Raw genomic sequence first — 23,792 nt, forward strand, 5'->3', positions numbered from 1 at the left:
TTTTGGGAATCCTGCACCAGCACTCTCAGGTCCCTTTGCACCTCCAATTTTTAAATTCCTTGCCTATTTGGAAAATAGTCTGTCTTTATTCCTACTGCATGACTCTACACTTTGCTATGCTGTATTCCATCTGCTACTTTTCAGGCCACTCTCCCAACCTGTCCAATAGATTGGGTAGACACACAGTCTCTTGCCCAAAGTAGAGGAATCGAGGGTCAGAGGACATACTTTTAAGGTGAGGAGAGGAATGATTTAAAATAAATCTGAGGGATAGCTTTTTTCACACAATGGGTGGTGGGTGTATGGTGAAGGTAGTTGAGGCAGGTACTATCGCAACGTTAAAGATACATTTAGACAGGTATGTGGATAGGACAGGTTTAGAGGGACAGGGGCCACATGCAGGCAGGTGGGACCAGTGTTGACCATGTTGGCCAGTGTGGGCAAGTTGGGCCGAAGGGCCTGTTTCCACACTCCATCAATGGTGTGGATGTGCAGTTTACCAGGGAGTACAAATACCTGGGAGTGTACCTGGACAGTAAACTGGTCTGGTCCAGGAATGCTGAAGCCCTGTACAAGGGACAGAGCCACCTGTACTTTTAGAGAAGGCTCCGTCTGCAATGAGATGCTGCAGATGTTCTACCAATCGGTGGTAGCCAGGGCGAAGGCTGTGGACGTCAATAGGATCAACAAACTCATCAGGAAGGCTGGCTCCGTCCAGGGGTTGGAGTTGGATTCATGGGAGATGGTCTTGGAGGGGAGGATGTTCCTCAAACTGCAGAGCACCCTGGACAATACAGATCACCCCCTCCATGACACACTGGTCAATCTGAGGAGCACCTTCAGCAACAGACTGGATCCACCAAGATGCAGAACAGAAGGCCACAGGAGATCCTTCTTCCCTGTGGCTATCAAACTGTACATCTCCTCCCCCTTCTGTCATGGCGTAGACCGGGACTGAGACTGACCCCCCCCCCCCCCCCCCCCCCCCCACCTCCCCAATCTTTGCACATCCCCAAAGCCTTACCACACATCACTTTAATTTCATGTTTCATGTATTGTGTGTTTTTTATGACTGTTGCCAAATTAATTTCCCTCCTGGGATAAATAAAGTTCTATTGTATCGTATCGTATGACTATGATCAGTGACACCAAGACAAGTAAAGAGTGCTGATGAATGGGTTACATTGTTCACATTTAAACACACAGGAGCCAGAAATCAATGATGTATTTCGCCTGCTGGGCATTATCTGCTGGCTGGCCCTGTACAATGGTTATGTGGTGGACTTCCACTTCCCATTGGCCCTCTACAAGAAGCTGCTAAATGAGCAACCTACTCTCGATGACCAGAAGGAACTCTCCCCAACAGTCGGCCGGTAAGTGATGCTCATAAGTTCATAAGTCAGAGGAGGAGAATTAGGTCATTCGTCCCATCAAGTCTACTCAGCCATTCAATAATGGCTGATCTATCTTTCCATCTCAACCCCATTCTTCTGCTTCCTCCCCATAACCCCTGACACTCTTACTAATCAAGAACTTATCAATCTCTACCTTAAAAATATCCAATGACTTGGCCTCCACAGCTGTCCGTGGCAATGAATTCCACATATTCACCAACCTCTGACTAAAGAAATTCCACATCCTTTCTTAAGGTCTGTCTTTTTATTCTGAGGCTAAGGCCTCTGGTCCTATATGTTCCCACTAGTGGGAACATCCTTATCACATCCACTCTATCCAGGCCTTTCACTATTCGGTAAGTTTTAATGATGTCTTCCTCTCATCCTTCTAAACTCAGTCTCAGATGCTTCGTTAACTCTGGTTGAGAGCCATGGAGCTGGGCTATTAACCTTCATTGGTCTCATTTGATCAATCCAACGTAGTCATCAGAACGGAGACACAAGAAACTGGAAACAGATGCTGGAATCTTTACCAAAACACCAAGTGCTGGAGGAACTCAGTTATTCAGGCAGCATCTGTGAAGGGAATTAAAGGCCAGATGATGTTTCGGGTCGGGACCCTTCTTCAGGCTGATTGGAGTAGGCGGGAAAAGTGGTGGGGAAAGGACAAAGCTTGGATACAGATGAGGGGGGTGATTTGATTAGCAGATGGGTGGAGTAAGCGACAAAGGCTACAGGTGACAAGGAGACAAGAAGATGTCAGATAAGGAGAGGAGAGGAGGAGTGAAATGAAAAGCCGGACGGAGGAATTGGGTGAAAGGGGATAGGGAGGGAAAAGATGGGGGACAAAAGGGAGATGGGGGACTCGGGGATTGGAGGAGGAGAAAGGAACAGGGTGACTGGAGGTGGGAGAAATGTGTGTCACAGGTGGGTGGCAAGGGAAAGAGAAGGTGGAGGAGTAAGAGGTGGGGATGCAAGAGTTACTTGAAGTTAGAGAAATCAATATTCTCTATGATTAGAATGGTGGCCGATTAGGAAAGGGGGAGATGCAACGAGACCTGGGTGTCATGGTACACCAGTCATTAAAAGTAGGCATGCAGGTGCAGGAGGCAGTGAAGAAGGCGAATGGTATGTTAGCATTCATAGCAAAAGGAGTTGAGTATAGGAGCAGGGAGGTTCTACTGCAGTTGTACAGGGTATTGGTGAGACCACACCTGGAGTATTGCGTACAGTTTTGGTCTCCTAATCTGAGGAAAGACATTCTTGCCATAGAGGGAGTACAGATAAGGTTCACCAGACTGATTCCTGGGATGTCAGGACTTTCATATGAAGAAAGACTGGATAGACTCGGTTTGTACTCGCTAGAATTTAGAAGATTGAGGGGGGATCTTATAGAAACTTACAAAATTCTTAAGGGGTTGGACAGGCTAGATGCCGGAAGATTGTTCCCGATGTTGGGGAAGTCCAGAACAAGGGGTCACAGTTTAAGGATAAGGGGGAAATCCTTTAGGACCGAGATGAGGAAAACTTTTTTCACACAGAGAGTGGTGAATCTCTGGAATTCTCTGCCGCAGAAGGTAGTTGAGGCCAGTTCATTGGCTATATTTAAGAGGGAGTTAGATGTGGCCCTTGTGGCTAAAGGGATCAGGGGATATGGAGAGAAGGCAGGTACAGGATACTGAGTTGGATGATCAGCCATGATTATATTGAATGGCGGAGTAGGCTCGAAGGGCCGAATGGCCTACTCCTGCACCTATTTTCTATGTTTCTATGTTTCTAATATTCATACCACTGAGTTGTAAGCTGCCCAAGTAAAATATGAGGTGCTGTAATTCCAATTAGCGCTGGGCCTCACTCTGACAATGGAGGAGGCCCAGGACAGAAAGGTCAATGTGGGAATGGGAGGGGGAGTTAAAGTGTTTAGCAACTGGGAGATAACGTAGGCCTAGGCGGACTGAGCGGAGATGTTCAATGAAACGATTGCCGAGCCTGCACTTGGTCTCACTGAAATATGGAAGTCCACACCTGGAACAGCTGACACAGTGGATGAGGTTGGAGGAGGAGCAAGTGAACCTCTGCTTCACCTGAAATGTCTGTTTGGGTCCTTGGATGGAGTCGAGGGGGGAGGTAAAGGGACAGGTGTTGCATCTCCTGCGGTTGCAGGGGAACGTACCTGGGGAGGAGGTGGTTTGGGTTGGAAATGATGAGTTAACCAAGGAATTGCGGAGGGAACGGTCTCTACAGAAAGCGGAAAGGGGTGGAGATGGGAAGATGTGGCTGGTGGTGGGATCCTGTTGGAGGTGGCGAAAATGTTGGAGGATTTTGTGCTGTATGTGACGGCTGATGGGGTGAAAGATGAGGACGAGGGGGGCTGTTGCATCTGGAGGGAGGGGGAGCAAGAGCGGACCTGTGGGATACTGGGGAGACCTTAGTGAGGGCCTCATCTATGATGTGTGGAAGTCCCAAAAGCCGTGAACACATTAAAAGAAGCTGCCAGTTGGTATCTGTTATTTAACATATTCATTTTCACTACCTTTGAACTCCGCTCCATGCGGTTTCAGGAGACGATAGCTATTATCGACTATTTAACATACTCACTGTTATTTCTCCTCCAATACACACAGACGCCATTAACACATTTGTTATCGCTACCTTTGAATTCCACTGCGTGCAAAGTTCAGAGGACGCCAGCTAGTATCAATCAAAGATCTTATAGCGATCTTTGGTATCAATTGTCAATATATTCATTGTCCTTACCTTGACACATACAGCACACAGATGCCACCAACTAGTATCTGCTATTAAACACATTTACTTCCTTATCTGTGTACCCAATTAAGCCAAGACCCAAACAGTCGCAATCCAGTGTCAAATTATTAACACTGGATTGTTAATAATTATTAACACTATAAAATTATTAATTATTAAGTACGCTTACCTTTGTATCTTGTTGCAAGCGGAACCGAGAAGTCGCGACTCTTGTACAATGTAAAAGTAAACCACAAATCCTGTAATTAATCAATCAATCTGTCAATCAATCAACCTTTATTGTCATCTTGCAAGCAACAGTTGTACAGTGCAAAATGAAAAGACGTTTCCCAGGGAATACCGGAGCATCGCACATGAAATTTAAAACATTTCACACATAATAACACTAAAAACAATCCAGTCCCTGATGGAACAGTATAAATAGTTAAAAGCAGGTAAAACAACAACGTTAAAATACAGTAAAACCAATCATAAAAATGTCCGGGGCAGCTGATTTGAGTGGCCAGTGCCAGTTATTAAAGTGGCCAGTGCCAGTTATTAAAGTGTCCGTGCCAAGCCGCAGAATCAGGTGACTGAGTACAGAGTGACTGTTTAGCAGCCTCACAGCATCAATCTACCTCACATCTGTACTTCCTCAGTTGGTATATTTTTTGGTGTAGAAATGTCCTGCTGTACTGACTTAACTTTGGAGTTGTGATCACAATCTTTGACTGAGACACTTCCCCCCTTGGGCAAGTAAAACCCACTGCTGATGGTTACTCTTATAATAATAATAATAATAATAATAATAATAATAATAATAATATTTTTTATTGTCATTGCACATAAGCTAGGTATGTTACAATACTTGCCTTCAGCGGCGCTGCAATTCTGCCACTGGCCGTGTGCGCGATTTTGGCGTGTTTGAGGGGGGGGGGGCGGGGTTAAAACACGTTTTTTTTCCGACCTGGTCCTGAATTATATTTTGTTGGAGTGCAAGATGTTGCTAAAGAATCGTTCCGAAGGCCGTTCTGTGTGGGTTTTTTTTTAATTTGCCCCATAAGTTAATCGCTGGAGTGATTTTAAAATCAGCTTCTGAAACCGTCAACGCCGACAACGAGGCCGGATTTTATGTAGGGGACAGGTAAAAGAAAGTAGTTTGTTTTTATGTATAAAAGTGTTTCTTAAGATGTATTTAATTCACATTTTAAGTTGCGAAACGGCGAATTAGTCCCCGAACAAACCGGCAGTGTATTTGCTGCCGATATGGGGGACTAACTCACAGCAACCTCAACGTTCCAAATGGTCCCATTCCAGAAAATCCCACTCGCAAGCTGATTTAAATGGCCATTAATTTACAGGTATTAAACATTAAAATTAATACAGGTTCCTTCCATTTGGCCTATAAACCCATGACAATGAGATTTAAAAATTATGTTATATTATGAATTCTTGTGTGAATGTTATTTGGACACTTAGGCTATTTAAAAATGTTAATCTATTCTTAAGAAATGGATAGATGTTTAGATCTAGTAATTTAATTTTGTCATTAGCTACAATTAGGTAACTAACTAACTATATGCTTTAATTTCATCTAAGTAAGATTGTTTCATATTTGTTTCAGAATGCTTCAATCTATAATAACTGAACATTTCTTTCAGTTCTCTTAAATTTTAAGAAAGTTATGGGCTTTTAAATGTTCTCTATCACAGCTTTTGTGTTAAGTCAATGAAAAAACAATAGGGAACAAGATGCCAATTTCCGAGTATGAAAATGGCCATAACCTTTTTAATACTGAAGATATGAAAGTGAATTAGGTGTCAAATTATTCTTTTTATGCTTTATCTGATGGGATAAATTAAAGACGATTATTAAAATCGCAAGATTTTGTAACATTGCTACATAAGCGCAACGAGATTTCGTATGCAGCTTCCATCCGATGTCATAACATAAATAGCTAATAAAATAGTAAGATTAAACGAGAACTTACCAGTTTGAAGTTTGATCCTTATTTTATGAGGAGGAACGTTGAGGGACTACGTGAAGAACCCGCTTACGACGCATGCGTGTCATTCTTCAAAGCAGCGGTGTGGAATCACAGATAACTATAATGACTAAACATAGTAAGATTAGACAACAGATACCAGTTCAGACTATGATCAAGGGTGGGAGCGGAGGGCACGTAGTCCCTCAACGTTCCTCCTCATAAAATAAGGATCAAACTTCAAACTGGTAAGTTCTCGTTTAATCTTACTATTTTACTTCGGAGTCACGTGAGTGACTACGTGAAGATTTTAAAGCTCTGTGATTTCATGCCGTGGAACGAGTCCATGCATCACATCTGCCTTGATTTTTGTGGAGAGTAGAGTTAACAACATTAGACATCAATACGATATTGAAATCCAACAGTAAAATTATGAACACCAATTATTGCCCCTATTTATGGGTCTATTATATTACAGAACTTAAATTTGTTTCTGTAAATGTTTCAGGTTCAATGACTGGTTTGTTATAAAGTCGTTGGAAAATTCCTCCGTTGGCCATCCTGCTGTCTTGAGGATTTGGTCCATTGGTACGTCCAACTTAATAGCTGCTAATGTAGCTGCAGCCCTGGTGGAGTGAGATTTGAAATGCTAGTTCCCACTCCAGCCTATTTAGGACTTGTTTTAGCCATCCAGAGATGGTCTGGACCGTCACTGTTTTAAATGGCTGTTAGTAGCTGATTAAAGTGACATTCCTCCCCTCTGATGATCTTAGTATACTTCAAGTATGATAGTAAGTGTGTTATAATACAGAGACGACCATCTGTAGGGTAGACCCTGAATTCTGTTTTTTAGGCCTGCTGACCGCTGTCTGTTCTGTATGACTATTACACTGATGTAAACCATAAATTCCAGATGAATTAATCATGTTGTCCAACCTTGTTTTCTGTGGTGACTGGACCCTTGTGGCGTGACCAGGACCATCAGCATGACTGTTTTCATAGTCAGTTCCCGTAGGAACAGAGCTGTAGCTGGAGACCAGTTTCTTAACATAGTCAGTACAATGCTCACATCCCATATTTGGGAGTACCTGGTTCTTGGGGACTAATTTTAAAATGCCCCTCATGAGTTTGTTTACCAGGGTTTGTCCCAACAGAATGCCGCTCTGTACCTTCATTCCAGCATCTGCAGTTCCCTTTTGAACACCTTCAACAGGTATATTGACAGAGCACCTCTGGCGCAGTTGATGGCACTATGACTGAGCCTCTCATCATAATGGAGGCTTGCCAGGAATTCCAGAACAGACGGGATGTTCATAGATCTGTGGGTGATGATTATTGTTGTGACAGTACTTCCCATTACTAGATGATACCAAGTACTGATGTTTAGGTGGACTGTCTGTGACCCGCTGAAATAATTCCGCATTCGGTCCGTCAGTCCCAGGTGTAGAAGAGGTGCTTCCAACTCTAAATAAATAGGTTAATATATAATAGTGACGGGTAACTCCCCTTGTTGCGGGAAGACCCAGTAAGTTAGGTCTATGATGGATGGTGATGTATGGTTCTGACCCATGTTGATATCACCAGTACCTCTGGTTGCGTAGGGCAATCAGGTATTATCCAAATTCGAGACGTGAAGTCTATAGTTTCTTCCTAAATAACCGACTGATGAGGCAAAATGGAGGGATGCATAAATGATCCCCCAATCAGCGAAGATACATCTGAACCACTGCCCCAGGTTCTGGCTCCCAAGAACATAATTTGATAACTGGTAAGACCATGGATGTGAATAGGTCGTTATCTGGTGTTCCATACCAGCTGTTCCAGCAATACATATTTTATCCAACATCCATACAGAGTTTTTAGACTTAGCGTGACCTGTTGTCTGCCACTAAATTCAGTTTTCCTGGTAGTTGGAAGCTGATATCCAATCTCTATCTGGATACGCTATTAATCCAGATTAATAGAGACAGTGACTCTAAGACTATTGCCTGCATCAGTGTGGAGGTACCCGGTGAACTCACCGCGGCTGGATGCCAGCCCGTGTCCATTGTGTGCTGCTAGTATTACATGTATGGCTGCAGGCAACAACATCTCGTTCAGCCCGAAAGGTCTGATTGACAAGAAGGATTCAATTCAATTCACAAATATTGTTGGCCAGATAGTCACATGGTGTCGATATGTTTCTACCCATATGGTTGACATATGCTACCCCGGTGGTGTTGTCAATTTGTAGATTAACATACTGGTGATATAACCCAAAACAATTTGACTTAAAGCCATGACTAGCTCTCACTTCCCCAGGTATATATGCCCAACGTTAGTAGTGATGCCTCTTGAGCATTCCATCTCCCCCACAGATGGAGATGGAATTAGTAGCATCCCAATCCAAGGCCCATCAGTATGTGGTTCCATAGACAGATAACTGTGTTTGGTTGTTTCATAAGTCGGTCAGAATGACCCCCACATAATTTCTTGAGTGACACGTGTAGCGCTCTGTACTATGATTATGTAAAGGTCCGATATCATGTGGCTGTCACGCAGCCCCTAATGCCAATTATTCTACTACCAGTCTGATGGCTGGTTTAGTTCCCTGGAAGCCTCCATAAAGGCTGTACCCTTTCTTACGGCAAAGTTACTGCCATGTGAAGTGTGTTAACGGTGGATCGCAGATGATCTGTTGTGTTAAATACATCTGTGGGCACCTTCAATGAGTCCTATATAGCAAGCGTATTTTAATACCATGCTTGCCATGTAGTACCCTAGGATCAATCCCTTAGTTGCACCAAAGGTTCCCATTTGTAATGAATATAAAGTACGAAGTATTCAAATTAGTCAATCTAAGATGAAGTGGTAACCACCTCTAAATTATGAGAAGGATATTTAGGACACGAATCCCTGTGATTCGTGTGGATGTCCTCCATAGGTCCTATAATATATGGGCACTGTAGTTCAGTATGCGCTTTAGTTGTTTCTTTCCCTGTAAGCATGAACATTCAGTTCGGTACATGCTGAACTGGAGGGTAATGGAATGAAGAATTCTAAGGTATACCCCTGTACTTCTGAATTTTAAGTGTCGGTAGAATAATTCTATGCATACAGATAGATCTGTTATCCACTACCAACCTCCCTGGTTCCTATTAGTAGGTTAGTTACTATTTCGGCATCCTCCGTGGTCGTTGAGGTGCCGGTGTCTGATGAGGGTAGCACATTTCTCAGGAAGTAGTTCTTAACACGTTCCTTAATGTGTCCCAGAGTTCCCTCGATGTGAAGATCTTTCCCTGTTAAGATAAGATGCCTCCAAATTTTAATATTGGAGGTTGGGAGGTTCCAGGTTTTCATCTGTTAGGACTTAGAACATTCTTTCGTTTCAATTCCCTGCCCTATCAAGTTTAGGTTGATACTGGGAACATTCAGGTTTTGCAGTTCCCTGATGGTAAGTGTTTTCCCATAGGGTTTCCGCACCCTAAGTGTACTAGGGGTATGTTCTGCTCCTCTGTTCAAGTGGAAACATAGAAACATAGAAACATAGAAAGTAGGTGCGAGAGTAGACCACCAGGTCCGTCGAGCCCGCACCGCCATTCGCTCATGGCTGAACACTAAACAGACACACTTACCCACAAACAGTAGACACAAGACACAGAACACAAGACACTACCCTCCCCTTTATACCGCTATCACCCCTCTCCACCCCAAGAACCTCGTGATCTCCTGGGGGAGGCAAAAAACCGGATAAAAACCCAGGTCCAATTCGGGAAAAAAATCCGGGAAATTCCTCTCCGACCCCAATCCAGGCGATCGACACTTGTCCAGGAGATCACTCAGGTCTTACTATACTAACCATACCTAGGTCCATATCCCTGCCCTCTCCCCGTAGCCCCTTATCCCCTTGGCAGCTAAAAAACCATCTATTTTAGTCTTAAATATATTTAAAGTTTCTGCTTCCACTGCTCCCTGGGGCAGTGAATTCCATAAATTAACCACCCTCTGGGTGAAGAAGTTCTTCCTCATCTCAGTTTTAAAAGAGCCCCCCCTTATTCTGCAACTATGTCCCCTAGTTCTAGTTTCCCCGATCATTGGGAACATCCTCGGTGCATCCACCCGATCAAGGCCCCTCACGATCTTATATGTTTCAATGAGATCGCCTCTCATTCTTCTAAACTCCAAAGAGTAGAGTTCCAGCCTACTTAACCTTTCCTCATATGTCAATCCCCTCATTGCAGGAATTAATCTTGTAAACCTTCGCTGCACTGCCTCCAGGGCTAGTACATCCTTTCTTAAGTATGGACCCCAGAACTGTACACAGTATTCCAAATGTGGTCTCACTAATACTGTGTACAGCTGCAGCAAGACCTCCGTGTTTTTATACTCAATCCCCCTAGCAATAAAGGCCAAAACTCCATTGGCCTTCCTGATTGCTTGCTGCACCTGCATACTAACTTTTAGTGATTCATGTACTAATACCCCTAGATCCCTTTGCGTTGCATTACAACGCAGCTCCTCCTCATTTAGAAAATAACTTGCCCTATCATTTTTTTTCCCCAAAGTGAACGACTTCACATTTATTAGTATTAAATTTCATCTGCCAAGTTGTTGCCCACTCACCTAGCTTATCTATATCCTTTTGCAGACTCTTCCTATCCTCCTCATCCCCTACTTTTCCTCCCATTTTTGTATCGTCCGCAAATTTTGATATATTACACTTGGTTCCCTCCTCCAAATCATTTATATAAATTGTGAACAACTGGGGTCCCAGCACCGACCCTTGCGGAACCCCGCTAGTTACCGGTTGCCATCCCGAGTATGAACCATTTATCCCCACTCTCTGCTTCCTATTTGTTAGCCAATCCTCTACCCATGCTAATATATTACCCCCAATCCCATAATTTTTTATTTTTAGCAATAGTCTCTTATGTGGCACCTTGTCAAAAGCCTTTTGGAAGTCCAAGTATACCACATCCACCGGTTCCCCTTTATCCACCCGGGTTGTTACTTCCTCAAAGAATTCGAGCAGATTCGTTAAACAGGACTTCCCCTTCACAAAACCATGCTGGTTCTGTCCGATGAAGTCATGTTTATCCAAGTGCCCCGTTAGTGTTTCTTTAATAATTGTCTCTAACATTTTACCCACCACCGATGTTAGACTAACCGGTCTATAGTTACCCGCCTTCTGTTTACTTCCTTTTTTAAATATAGGTGTTACATTGGCCATTTTCCAATCCACTGGGACCGTTCCTGCCTCCAGGGAGTTCCTGCCTCTGTTGGAGCCCAAACTTGACCCCCTATACTCCCCTCTGATGAGGGAGAACACTGTGCAGCCCTACAAGAGGTACTGCTGTAGGACTTACTAGCTGCCCCTCTGTGACTAGTCTCCATCTCATGGAGCTGCCACTTACATGCTCCAACAGCCGCTCCAGCTGGTCCCGATGCTCTCGGGCACCCAACCGGCTCCAGTGCACATGATCACTGGCCATCGCGGTTGCTCCTGAAGCCGTTACTCCTGAGGCTGCTCTTGCTGCAGTTCCTGCAGCCACTCCATCCGGCTCCAATGCTCACGGGCAATGGCCGTCACGGCTGCTCCTGAAGCTGCTCCTGTTCCAGCTCCTGCAGCCAGCCCAGGATTGAATCTCGGTGTTCCCCTCTGATGAGTGAGAAACTCTGTGCCGCCCCACAAGGAGTACTGCTGTGGGGCTTATTAGTTGCCCACTGTGGCTTTGCCACTTTGGAGTATTTCCACTCTGCAGCCCCACAAGGGGTACTGCTCCTGCAGCCGGTCCAACCGGCTCCAATGCTCTCGGGCACTGGCCGCTCCCGGCTGCTCTTTATCCTGCATGCTGCAGCCGCTACAACCGACCCCGGTGCTCACGGGCACCGGCCGCTCACGGCTGCTGGTCATGCTGCAGCCGCTACAGCCGACCCCGGTGCTCACGGGCACTGGTCGCTCGCGGCTGCTTGCCATCTCCTCCAGCCGCTCAAACCGACCCCCATGCACACGGGCACTGGTCGCTCGCGGCTGCTTGCCATCTCCTCCAGCCGCTCAAACCGACCCCCATGCACACGGGCACTGGTCGCTCGCGGCTGCTCCTCTCCCGACCGGCCGGGGCCGGCGTGGGAGCGAAATCGGGCACAGCTGTTCCCATTACGGGAGATCAGCGTGCCGTTTGCTGCTGCTGCTGCCGGCTGCCCGCAATTTTGCAGGTTCTCCCCCGCCAGCTTTCTCGCTCCTTCCAGCGCCTCGGACCCATGTATAGGTCCGTGGGGCTGTAGTCCGAGTCGTCGGAAATGACTGCTCCAGACATGCTCCACCGCTGTCGGCGTGCTCCTGGAGCTGAAGTCGGCTCCGGCTCCCGTTTTAAGGGAGATAGCAGTGCCCCGGCCGTTGCTGGCTGCCTGCAGTTCTGCAGACTCTCCCCAGCCAGTTCTCATCAGCCTTCTGTAGAAAGAAAAAAGGTAAGTAAAAGAAACGACGTTCCCTCACCTTACTGTTACAGGTTCAACCCCTGCCGTTTGGGAGGAACATCCTTCCTCCAGCAATGACGAGTTCGAATGCGTCGTAAGCGGGTTCTTCACGTAGTCACTCACGTGACTCCGAAGTAAAATTTAGATTTAGATACCCCGAGAACATGGATTGTAAAAAGAACATTACAACAGTACAATAGTCAAAACAGTTCAACAGACTAAAGTGCAGATGTGTCTGTGTGGCATGACCATCCGAGGGAGACAGTCCAGGGGGGATGGGGGGCACTCAGCAGGGCCGGTTCAGAGCCGCTATAGCTCTGGGAATGAAGCTGTTCCTGAGTCTGGAGGTTCGGGCGTAGAAGGCCTTGTAACGTCTGCCGGAGGGAAGTAGTTCGAACAGTCCATTACAAGGGTGTGAAGAGTCTTTATGGATGCTGACGGCCTTCCTGAGGCACCGTGTGTGGTAGATGCCCTCCAAGGCTGGTAGCTGTGTCCCAATAATCTTCTGCGCTCTGTGGACGACGCGCTGAAGAGCTCTCCTCTCCGCCTCCGTGCAGCTGAGATACCACACAGAGATGCCATACGTTAATATGCTCTCTATGGTGCAGCGATAGAAGGTTGTCAGCAGCTGTTGGGGCAGACCAGTCTTTTTTAATGTCCTCAGGAAGAACAGTCGTTGCTGTGCCTTCTGACCAGCGCAGTTCCTTGAATATTATTAAAGGGTCCACTTCACCAGTTGGAAGAGTGGATTCCCCGTTCCCTAAAAAATGAGGAAATCTCTGATGTCCTAGTTTGGAAGATGAATGAACTTTGCTGCCTTCCCTAACAGTGGAAACGTTGATTCCGCTGTGTGGGGATGTTTATGTTAAACTCTATCGTGTATTGTGTTCTTTTTTATCCGTATGGCTGTATGGTAACTCAAATCTCACTGTACCAGTTGGTGCATGTGACAATAAATGTAACTTGAACACCTCATCTTGGGCGCAGATGGAGGAATTGGGAGTAGGGGATAGAGTCTTTGCAGGAAGCAGGGTGGAACGAAGTGTAGTCTAGATAGCTGTGGGAGTCAGTAGGTTTATAATAGATGTCAGTCGATAGTCTATTTCCTGTGATGGAGACGGTAGGATCAAGAAACGGAGATGGTCCAAGTGAATTTGAGTGCAAAATGGAAATTAGTCGTGAAGTTAATATCACTAGCTACTTATGTTTTTTAATGGGTTTGTTGACCAGATTCATCATGGACTACATTGAAATCAGAATTGATCTGGGATTAAATGTTCCATGAGGCAGCGTTCCAGGATTCTGAGAGGCAGGAAATTGTGCAGCGGGTTCGGACTTCAATAAACCCTTGTTTTTAAATCTGAAAGTTTCATGGATTACAAGAACAGTGATAGCTCTACACGATCCTGGTCAAAGTTGAGTTCAGTTTAATTTAGAGATACAGCGTGCAAACCGGCCCACAGTTCCACCGAGTCATTGCTGACCATTGAACACACCTGCACCAGGTCTATTCCACACACGAAGGACAGTTTACAGAAGACAATTCACCTACAAACCCGCATGTCTTTGGAATGGGGGAAGAAACTAGAGCACCCAGAGAAAAGCCACTCAGTCACAGGGAGAACGTACAAACTCTGTACAGCCAGCACCCGTAGTCAGGATCGAACCCGGATGTCTGAAGTTGTAAGGCAGCAACTCTACTGATGTTGCTAGTTTGGTGCCCCAGATTGTTAACGCAGTCAGTGGTGGAGCAAGAAAGCCAGAGCCAATGAGGCATCAGCCGCTTGCAAACTCGAGTTTGCTTCAATCATGTTTCCCACAGCAGTTGGTCATTGATTTGCTTTCCTTCTTCCTGCAGAAATCTTCAGGAACTTCTCAATTATGAGGGTGATGACTTGGAGGAGATATTCTGCATGGATTTCACAGTAAGTCACGGTTGCCTTTCTCTTAAGCTTGTTCTGATCTTTGTCCCTCTGCTCTGACTGGAGCTCAGGTCCCGATACCCTAGCCCCAGCTCAGTAAATTCTCCCATTTTAGGTAGCGCCCATTCCCTTTTCCCCCACCCCCACTGTCCCCCACCCTGGTGCACAAACTCATATCTCCCACCATCCCACCCCATTTTCACTTCATTCCCCAGTCCCCTTCCTTCAATATCGCTCCCTCTGGCTCTTCATTTCACTCCTCCTCTTCTTTCCTTATCTGACAATTTTTTGTCTCCTTTTCATCTCCAGCCTTGGTCCACTCATCTGCCAATCACTCTCTCCCCCCCATCACCTGTATCCACCTATCACTTGCCAGGCTTTGTCCCATCCCTACCTCTTTTCCAGCTTTTTCTCCCATCTCCAGCAGTCTGAAGAAGAGTCTCGACCCAAAACATTACCTATCCATTACTGACCCGCTGAGTTACTCCAGCACTTTGTTGGGTTTTATTTTGGTAAACTATTATCTGCAGTTTCATGTGCCTTCATTCAGTCTTCATAGATATCATAGTGGGAGTGTCATTCTGCACTAGAGGAGACATGGAAGTGACTGAAGGGCACTCTACAATCCAGGACATACCCTTCCCATAGACCTCAGCACCAAATACCATTATCCATCCCAACTGAAACTTCACCTATTCGTGTTCTCCAGAGATGCTACCTGACCTACTTTGTGTCTTTTTTTGTAAACCAGCAGCTGCAGTTCCTTGTTTCTCCAATTTTTAATTTTATCTAGTTAACCAAGCCAAACCCACACCCACTGAACTAATGGCTCTGCAAGGAATATGATGCGTTTTCATACAAACTTAGTAACTATCTGAGTAATTAAGTTGCTTGCTGTCATTTCCAAAAATGTGCATTAAAAATAATCTGTTGGCATCTTCTCCTGTCTCATGTTGAATTTATCTTTTAGATTGGGGCAGACATGGCTGATGGATCAATAACCAGACATGAACTCATTCCTAATGGGAAAAACATTCCAGTGCAAAGCCACAACAGGTCAGTTTTTTCAGACTTTAGACTTTAGACTTTAGAGAGATACAACGTGGAAACAGGCCCTTCGGCCCACTGAGTCCGTGCCGACTATCAATCACCCACACATTAGTTCTATCCTACTCACCAGGGACAATTTACTGAAGCCAATTAACCTACAGACCTGTATGTCTTTGCTGGGAGAAAACTGGAGCACCTGGAGAAAACCCACACGGTTCATGGGGAGAATGTATAAACTCCGTTCGGACAGCACCCGTAGTCAAGATCACACCCGGGTCTCTGGCGCTGTCAGGCAGCAACTCGACCGCTGTGCCACCGTGCCGCCCTAAGCTCTGTGTTCTACACAAAATTCCAGCATCTATAGTTCCATGCTTTATGCCCCGTAGGTAATTTCTCAATTTGCTATGGTATAGAGTCATACAGCATGGAAACAAGCCTTTCAGCTCAATACGTTCATGCTGATCAAGTTGCCTCCTTAGCTGGACCCATTTGCTTGCTTTTGGCCCATATCTTTCCAAACCATTTCCTGTCCATGTACCATCCAAAGGTCTTTTAAATGTTGTCGTAGTACCTGCCTCAACTACCTTCTCTGGCGGTTTGTTCCATATACCCACCATCTAGGCTCTTTAGGGCACTAACTACGGTATCCTGTGCAATGATTATCCCTCAATTAACATCAGGCTATTGCCCCATCATTGGTGTCTTGAGCAGGAGCTGGCTGTATCCAAAATTCCATTTCAAGCAGGGTGCAAGGCCACCAAATTCAAGTGCATTTTCTTACCACTATGAGCAGGGTGCAAGGCCACCAAATTCAAGTGCAGTTTCCTACCATTTCAAGCAGGGTGCAAGGCCACCAAATTCAAGTGCAGTTTCCAACCACTTCAAGCAGGGTGCAAGGCCACCGAATTCAAGTGCAGTTTCATACCACTTCAAGCAGGATGCAAGGCCGCCAAATTCAAGTGCAGTTTCATTCCACTTCAAGCAGGGTGCAAGGCCACTAAATTCAAATGCAGCTTCATACCATTTCATGCAGGGTAAAACCACCATAAAACCACACAAAACACCAAACTTACAGTTCAGTAGACATTCAGTGTGTTCAGTTGATTCACAGCTCAGACAGTCGTGACCTCTCCCTCCCCCATCATGCAGAGACTGAGCCACACCCACACTTCCAGGTTTTATAACCCCTCCCCCTCCCACCGGAAAAGGTGTGGCTTTCATGGCGTGATTGACAGGAGAGAGATTCTCAACATTTTTTAAACACTAATAACACTTTTATTTTTAATTGATGGGAAGAATTTTCTGCACCTGCTCAGCGGAGGGGAACTGAGTAAGATGGCCAAAAATCACAGCCATAAGTGGTAGCGTTTTATCTAAAATCAATATACAATGCAAACAGGAAATCAGTGCATTTGCAGTAGTGCCTTTTAACTTCAAGCCAAAGCACCCAAGCCGCCATTTGCAGTAAGTAGTACCTTTCAACTTCACGCCAAAGCACCCAAGCCACCATTTGCAGTAAGTAGTGCCTTTCAACTTCAAGCCAAAGCTCCCAAGCCACCATTTGCAGTAAGTAGTGCCTTTTAACTTCAAGCCAAAGCACCCAAGCCACCATTTGCAGTAAGTAGTGCTTTTCAACTTCAAGCCAAAGCTCCCAAGCCACCATTTGCAGTAAGTAGTGTCTTTCAACTTCAAACCAAAGCTCCCAAACCACCATTTGCAATAAGTAGTGCCTTTCAACTTCAAACCAAAGCTCCCACGCCACCATTTGCAGTAAGTAGTGCCTTTCAATTTCAAACCAAAGCTCCCAAGCCACGATTTGCAGTAAGTAGTGCCTTTCAACTTCAAGCCAATGCACCCAAGCCACCATTTGCAGTAAGTAGTGCCTTTCAACTTCAAGCCAAAGCACCCAAACAACCATTTGCAGGCAGTTCCTTTTTACTTCAAACAAACCATATTTTCATTTTCAGTGTTCAGTTTTCATTTGTTCAGTGTTATTCAGAGCTCAGAGAGACGTGACCCTTGGTTTCATCCCTTGCAGAGACTGAGTGAGGCACACCACTTCCTGGTTTTATAGTCCCTCCCCCTCCCTCCAGCAGGGGCCGCAGAGAGAATGGTGAATTTTTGAAAAACATTAATATCTCTCTGATTTGTCATCGATGGGAAAAGTCATCCGCACCCGTAAGGCGGAGGGGGGCTCTGAGCGAGGTGGCCAAAATGACGGCTGTAGGTGGTGGCGTTCTGTCGGAAATCGCAGCACAGTGGGCCAAAAGCGGTCAAGATCAGAGTTTTAGTAATATAGATTTGATAGACACTTGGACAGGTACATGGATAGGAAAGGTTTAGAGTAATATGGCAATATGCTTCCTTAGATGGGGCAGCTTGGTCAACATGTTGGCCGAAGGGCTTGTTTCCCAGCTGTATGCTTCTATGACTATTATCTTGCCCTTATAGGCCCGATAGCCAAAGAAGTAATGCGAAAAAAAATGACCACACATTTAGTTCCTGGAAACTGGGATAATCCAGAAGAGTTGATTGTAGGAATGCGCTGGAATCCAATTTATTGATGGCAGTAGTGTTATCATAAAATCGTTGAGAGTCATATAACTACGTAGCGTGGAAACAGGCCTTTCAGCCCAACTGGTCTATGCTAACAAAGGTGATTAACCAAACTAATCCCACTTGCCAGCATCTGACCCACATTCCTTCAAACCGTTCCATCAATATGGATTTGAAGGGTGGAGAAGGTTTCACCTGAATTCACTACTGATTTGTAGATCACTATCTCACATTTATGGCCCCTAATTCTGCACTCCCCACAACAATCAGACTACTGTTATCAGACAGACACAAAAAGCTAGAGTAACTCAGGCAGCATCTCTGGATAAAAGGAATGGGTGTCATTTCGAGTCGAGACACTGCAAAAAGTTGTGAACACTGCCCAGTCTATCACTGGCTCCGACTTCCCCACCATCGAAGGGATTTATCGAAGTTGCTGCCTCAAAAAGGCAGCCAACATCATCACGGACCCACACAATCCTGGCCACGCACTCATTTCACCACTGCCATCGGGAAGAAGGTACAGGAGCCTGAAAACTCTAACATCCAGGTTCAGGAACAGCTTCTTCCCTACAGCCATCGGGCTATTAAACACTACAACCTCAAATAAGCTCTGAAGTTCAATAGACTATTATAGTTATTATTATTGAACTACTATTGTTTGTTTTTTGAGTATGTGTGTGTATGTATATTTGTGTGTGTGTGTGTGTGTATATATTTATATGTGTGTGTGTGTGTGTACTTGTGGGTATGTGTATATATACTGAACTTTTTTTCTCTCGTTTATCATATTGTTTACAGTGTACTATGTGTACATATTCTGTTGTGCTGCAGTAAGTAAGAATGTCCTTGTTCTATCTGGGACACATGACGATAAAACACCCTTGACCCTCTTCAAACCTGAAACGTCACCCATTCCTTCTCTCCAGAGATGCTGCCTGTCCTGCTGAGTCACTCCAGCTTTTTGTGTCTATCTTCAGTTTAAACCAGCATCTGCAGTTCCTTCCTACACATACAGTTATCAGACTACTTCAGTCCTTCCACAGCTAGCCCAATTGTCCAACCTACCTCATTGCGGACATTGCACTTTTCTCTGTAACTGTAATGCTATAAACCTGTAACGATATATTCTGCACTCTGATATCTTTCTCCTTGTTCTACTTGTAGTACGTGTGCATGGCTTCATTGTACAGGGATGTTGTATGATTTGACTAAATAGAATATAAGCAATGTCTTTCCCTGTATCTCAAATATACGAGGTACAGAAGTGTGAAAACACACACCTCCGGATTTAGGGTCAGTTTCATCCCAGCTGTTATCAGGCAACTGAACCATCCTATCACCAACTAGAGAGTAGTCCTGACCTACCATCTACCTCATTGGAGACATACAGACTATTTTCAATCAAACTTTACTGGACTTTATCTTGCACTAAATATTATTCCCTCTATCCTGTATCTGTACACTGTGGATGGCTTGATTGTAATCATATATGATCTTTCCGCTGACTGGATAGCACAAAACAAAAAAGCTTTTCACTGTACCTCAGTACATGTGACAATAAACTATATAAAACTAAAATAATCTAGACAATAGCAATAGTAATTGTCCAGTCTCAAGAAAGGTCTCAACCTGAAATGTCACCTATTCCTTTTCTCCAGAGGTGCTGCCTGACCCGCTGAGTTACTTCAACATTTTGTGTTTATCAATAGGAAACCAACACCAATACCAACCGATACAACTTCAGTTTAATAATCTCTCTCATGGATTTTTCTCTCTCAGGAAGTTATTCGTTGACAAATATGTGGACTACATATTTAACACATCGGTGGAGAAACATTTCCAAGCTTTCTCTGAAGGGTTTCGATATGTTCCTTTGCCAGTTGTAGATTTGTTCCTTCCTGACGAATTGATGGCTCTTCTCCAAGGAAACATGCTGTACGACTGGCCTCAGCTGGAGGAGGTAAGCGATTCATTGATGATACTTTATTGTCACATGTTCCGAGGCACTGTGAAATGCTTTGTTTTGCACGCAACCCTGTAAAATCATACAGCAGACCTTACCCCTTACGATTAAGGTGTAGGCCATTTAGTTATGAGATGAGGAAAAACTTTTTCTCCCAGAGTGTTGTGAATCTGGAATTCTCTGCCACGGAAGGCAGTGGACCCCAATTCACTGGATATTTTTAAGAGAGAGATAGATTTAGCTCTAAGGGCTAACAATCAAGGGATATGGGGAGAAAGTAGGAACGGGGTACTGATACTGGATGATCAGCCATGATCATATTGAATGGTGGTGCTGGCTCGAAGTGCTGAATGGCCTACTCCTGCACCTATTTTCTATGTTTCTCTATGTTTCTAGGCAGTACACAGGTGTCACCACGTTTCAGGCACCGACAAAGTTACAAAGGTTCACCAAACAGCTATCTTCTGCCTGCCGACGCACATGGCTGCAGGAGGTCTCCAGCTGGGTCCCCCCTTCCCCCATCACTCTTGGTGACCATCCGTCGGGTCACACTTCATACTCGCCCCCCCCCCCCCCCCCCCCCCCTCACCAGGTAGCACTTGGCGTCCCTCCTCAATCTCGACAGCCCTCTCACTCTCGGCGGCCCCCCTGTGCGATGATGGTTCTGCTCTGCCCACAACTCTGTCTCACAATCAGCTTCAGTTTCATTGCACCTTACCTTAAATGTAACCACTCTGGTTTCAGATGCCTCTAAGATCTAGCTGGAATCTCAGATTATTTCAAAGCAACATTATCAAAAAGGCAAGTTGTCAGAAGTGCTGCGGCACAGTGGCGCAGAGGTAGAGTTGCTGCCTTAAAGCCCCAGAGTCCAAGGTTCGATCCTGACTGTATGACTAAGCGTGGTGGATGCCTGGAACTCACTGCCGGGGGTGGTGGTGGAGGCCTATGTAATAGTGGTGTTTAAAAGACTTTTAGATAGGCACATGGGTATGCAGCGAATGGAGGGATATGGATTATGTGCAGGCAGATAGAAGTTAGTCTTGGCATCATGTTTGACATGGACATTGTGGCCTGCAGGGCTGTACTGTGCAATGTTCTATCCTGATAAAATCCCGACAGCCAGCACATTGGATCTACAGTCTGAAGAAGGGTCCCGACCCAAAATGTCGCCCGTCCATTTCCCTCCACAGATGCTGCCCGACCCGCTGATTTATTTCAGCACTTTGTGCTTTTCTCAAGACTCCAGTATCTGCAGTTCCTCATGTCCCCAAGCTCACAGGACCCGTGGGTGGGGTGGGATTTCCTGCCCTCACACTGTTACTTGAAGGATGAGGGGTGACCTCATTGAAACTTACCGAATAGTGAAAGGCTTGGACAGAGTGGATGTGGAGAGGATGTTTCCACTAGTGGGAGAGTCCAGGACCAGAGGCCATAGCTTCAGAATAAAAGGAGGTACCTTTAGAAAGGAGATGAGGAGACATTTCTGTCGCCAGAGGGTGATGAATCTGGAATTTATGTCACAGACGGCTGTGGAAGCCAAGTCATTGGGTATTTTTTATTGTGGATTGATAGATTCTTGATTAGTACTGCTGTCAGGGGTTATGGGGAGAAGGCAGGAGAATAGGGGTTTGAGAGGGAATGATAGATCCGCCATGATTGAATGGTGGAGTAGACTTGATGGGCCGAATGGCCTAATTCTGCTCCTATCTATCTTTATTACTAAAAGTCTGATCTTGACCGCTTTTGGCTCGCTGTGGTGTGATTACCGAGAGAACGCCACCACCTACGGCCGTCATTTTTGGGTACCTCGCTTAGAGCACCCCTCCGCCTTCCGGGACCGGAGGATTTTTCCCATCGATGAAAAATCAGAGAGATATTAATGTTTTTTAAAAATTTCCCATTCTCTCTGCTGCCCCCGCTGGCGGCAAGGGGGCAGGACTACAAAACCCGGAAGTGTAGTCCCTCACTCAGTCTCTGCCAGATCCAGGAAGCGAGAGGGTCACGGCTCTCTGAGCTGTGAATTACACTGTAAGGTGGCTGCTGCCCAATTGTTTGCCGCTTCTTTTTAACGAGTTTGTGTTCACAAAATGAATTTTGGTTGTCGGGTGGCTGCAGCCCAATTGCTTGCCTCGCCTTTTTAACAAGTTTGTGTTCACAGAATGAATTTTGGTTGTCAGGTGGCTGCTGCCCAATTGTTTGCCTCGCCTTTTTAACAAGTTTGTGTTCACAAAATGAATTTTGTTTGACGGGTGGCTGCTGCCCAATTGTTTAGGAAAAGGGGAGATGCAACGAGACCTGGGTGTCATGGAACACTAGTCATTGAATGTGGGCATGCAGGTGCAGCAGGCAGTGAAGAAGGCGAATGGTATGTTGGCGTTCATAGCAAGAGGTTTTGAGTTTCGGAGCAGGGAGGTTCTACTACAGTTGTACAGGGTCTTGGTGAGACAACACCTGGAGTATTGCGTACAGTTTTGGTCTCCTAATCTGAGGAAGGACATTCTTGCCATAGAGGGAGCGCAGAGAAGGTTCACCAGACTGATTCCTGGGATGTCAGGACTTTCATATGAAGAAAGACTGGATAGACTTGGCTTGTACTCGCTAGAATTTAGAAGATTGAGAGGGGATCTTATAGAAACATACAAAATTCTTAAGGGATTGGACAGGCTAGATGCAGGAAGATTGTTCCCGATGTTGGGGAAGTCCAGAACAAAGGGTCACAGTTTAAGGATAAAGGGGAAATCTTTTAGGACTGAGATGAGAAAAACATTTTTTACACAGAGAGTGGTGAATCTCTGGAATTCTCTGCAACAAAATGTAGTTGAGGCCAGTTCATTGGCTATGTTTAAGAGGGAGTTAGATGTGGCCCTTGTGGCTTAGGGGATCAGGGGGTATGGAGAGAGGGCAGGTACAGGATACTGAGTTGGATGATCAGCCATGATCATATTGAATGGCGGTGCAGGCTCAAAGGGCCGAATGGCCTACACCTGCACCTATTTTCTATGTTTCTATGTATGCTTCTATGTTTGCCTCGCCTTTTTAACGAGTTTGTGTTCACAAAATGAATTTTGGTTGTCGGGTGGCTGCTGCCCAATTGTTTGCCTCGCCTTTTTAACAAGGTTGTGTTCACAAAATGAATTTTGGTTGTCGGGTGGCTGCAGCCAAATTGTTTGCCTTGGCTTGGCTTTTTAAATCGTTGCAACAGTTGGCTGCCAGCCCAAGAATCCATTCGGCCCACAATGTCTATACTAGCCCTCTGGAAACCAGTACCTTCGGCCTGCAACACCCATACTAGCGCAACAGAAAGCCCCCACCCCTCCACTGGCAATATTGGAATTGGTGGAGAGGTGGAATATTGCATTGGTGACCAGCCCTCCCGTATGATGCTGGGACCCAACGGGTCCCACTTAGTCTAGTAACCTATAAACTTATGAAGTGTTTCTCTGCCCTCTCTGACAGAACGCCAGTTACGGGTCGGGCTACACAAGAATGGATGAAGCCATTGTCCAGTTCTGGCAGATGTTTCATGAGCTAACCCAGGAGGAGAAGAAGCATTTCCTGGGTGAGTCATCCAGCTGGTTTCACTCGTTCAGTCGGGTTTTGGTGAAGCGTACGAAGACCGTTTGGCGGCTCTGGGCCTGTACTTGCTGGGATTTAGAAGGATGAGGGGTGACCACCATCAGGGGTTAAGGGGAGAAGGCAAGTGGATGGGGTAAACC

The 23,792-nt window shown here is 45.5% G+C and overlaps 1 protein-coding gene across 1 annotated transcript in view; it reads left to right on the forward strand.

Moving 5' to 3' along the window:
- Nucleotides 1-23,792, forward strand: part of LOC116979043 (probable E3 ubiquitin-protein ligase HERC4) — an 84,968-nt gene that overhangs the window by 58,931 nt on the left and 2,245 nt on the right. Inside the window, exons 15-19 of the mRNA XM_033030494.1 lie at nucleotides 1,207-1,373; nucleotides 14,441-14,507; nucleotides 15,475-15,560; nucleotides 19,893-20,073; nucleotides 23,533-23,635. Of these exons, the coding sequence (XP_032886385.1) occupies nucleotides 1,207-1,373; nucleotides 14,441-14,507; nucleotides 15,475-15,560; nucleotides 19,893-20,073; nucleotides 23,533-23,635 (604 nt within the window). The remainder of the gene's footprint in view (nucleotides 1-1,206; nucleotides 1,374-14,440; nucleotides 14,508-15,474; nucleotides 15,561-19,892; nucleotides 20,074-23,532; nucleotides 23,636-23,792) is intronic.

The sequence above is a fragment of the Amblyraja radiata genome, chromosome 1 (assembly GCF_010909765.2).
Source record: "Amblyraja radiata isolate CabotCenter1 chromosome 1, sAmbRad1.1.pri, whole genome shotgun sequence".
NCBI lineage: Eukaryota > Metazoa > Chordata > Chondrichthyes > Rajiformes > Rajidae > Amblyraja > Amblyraja radiata.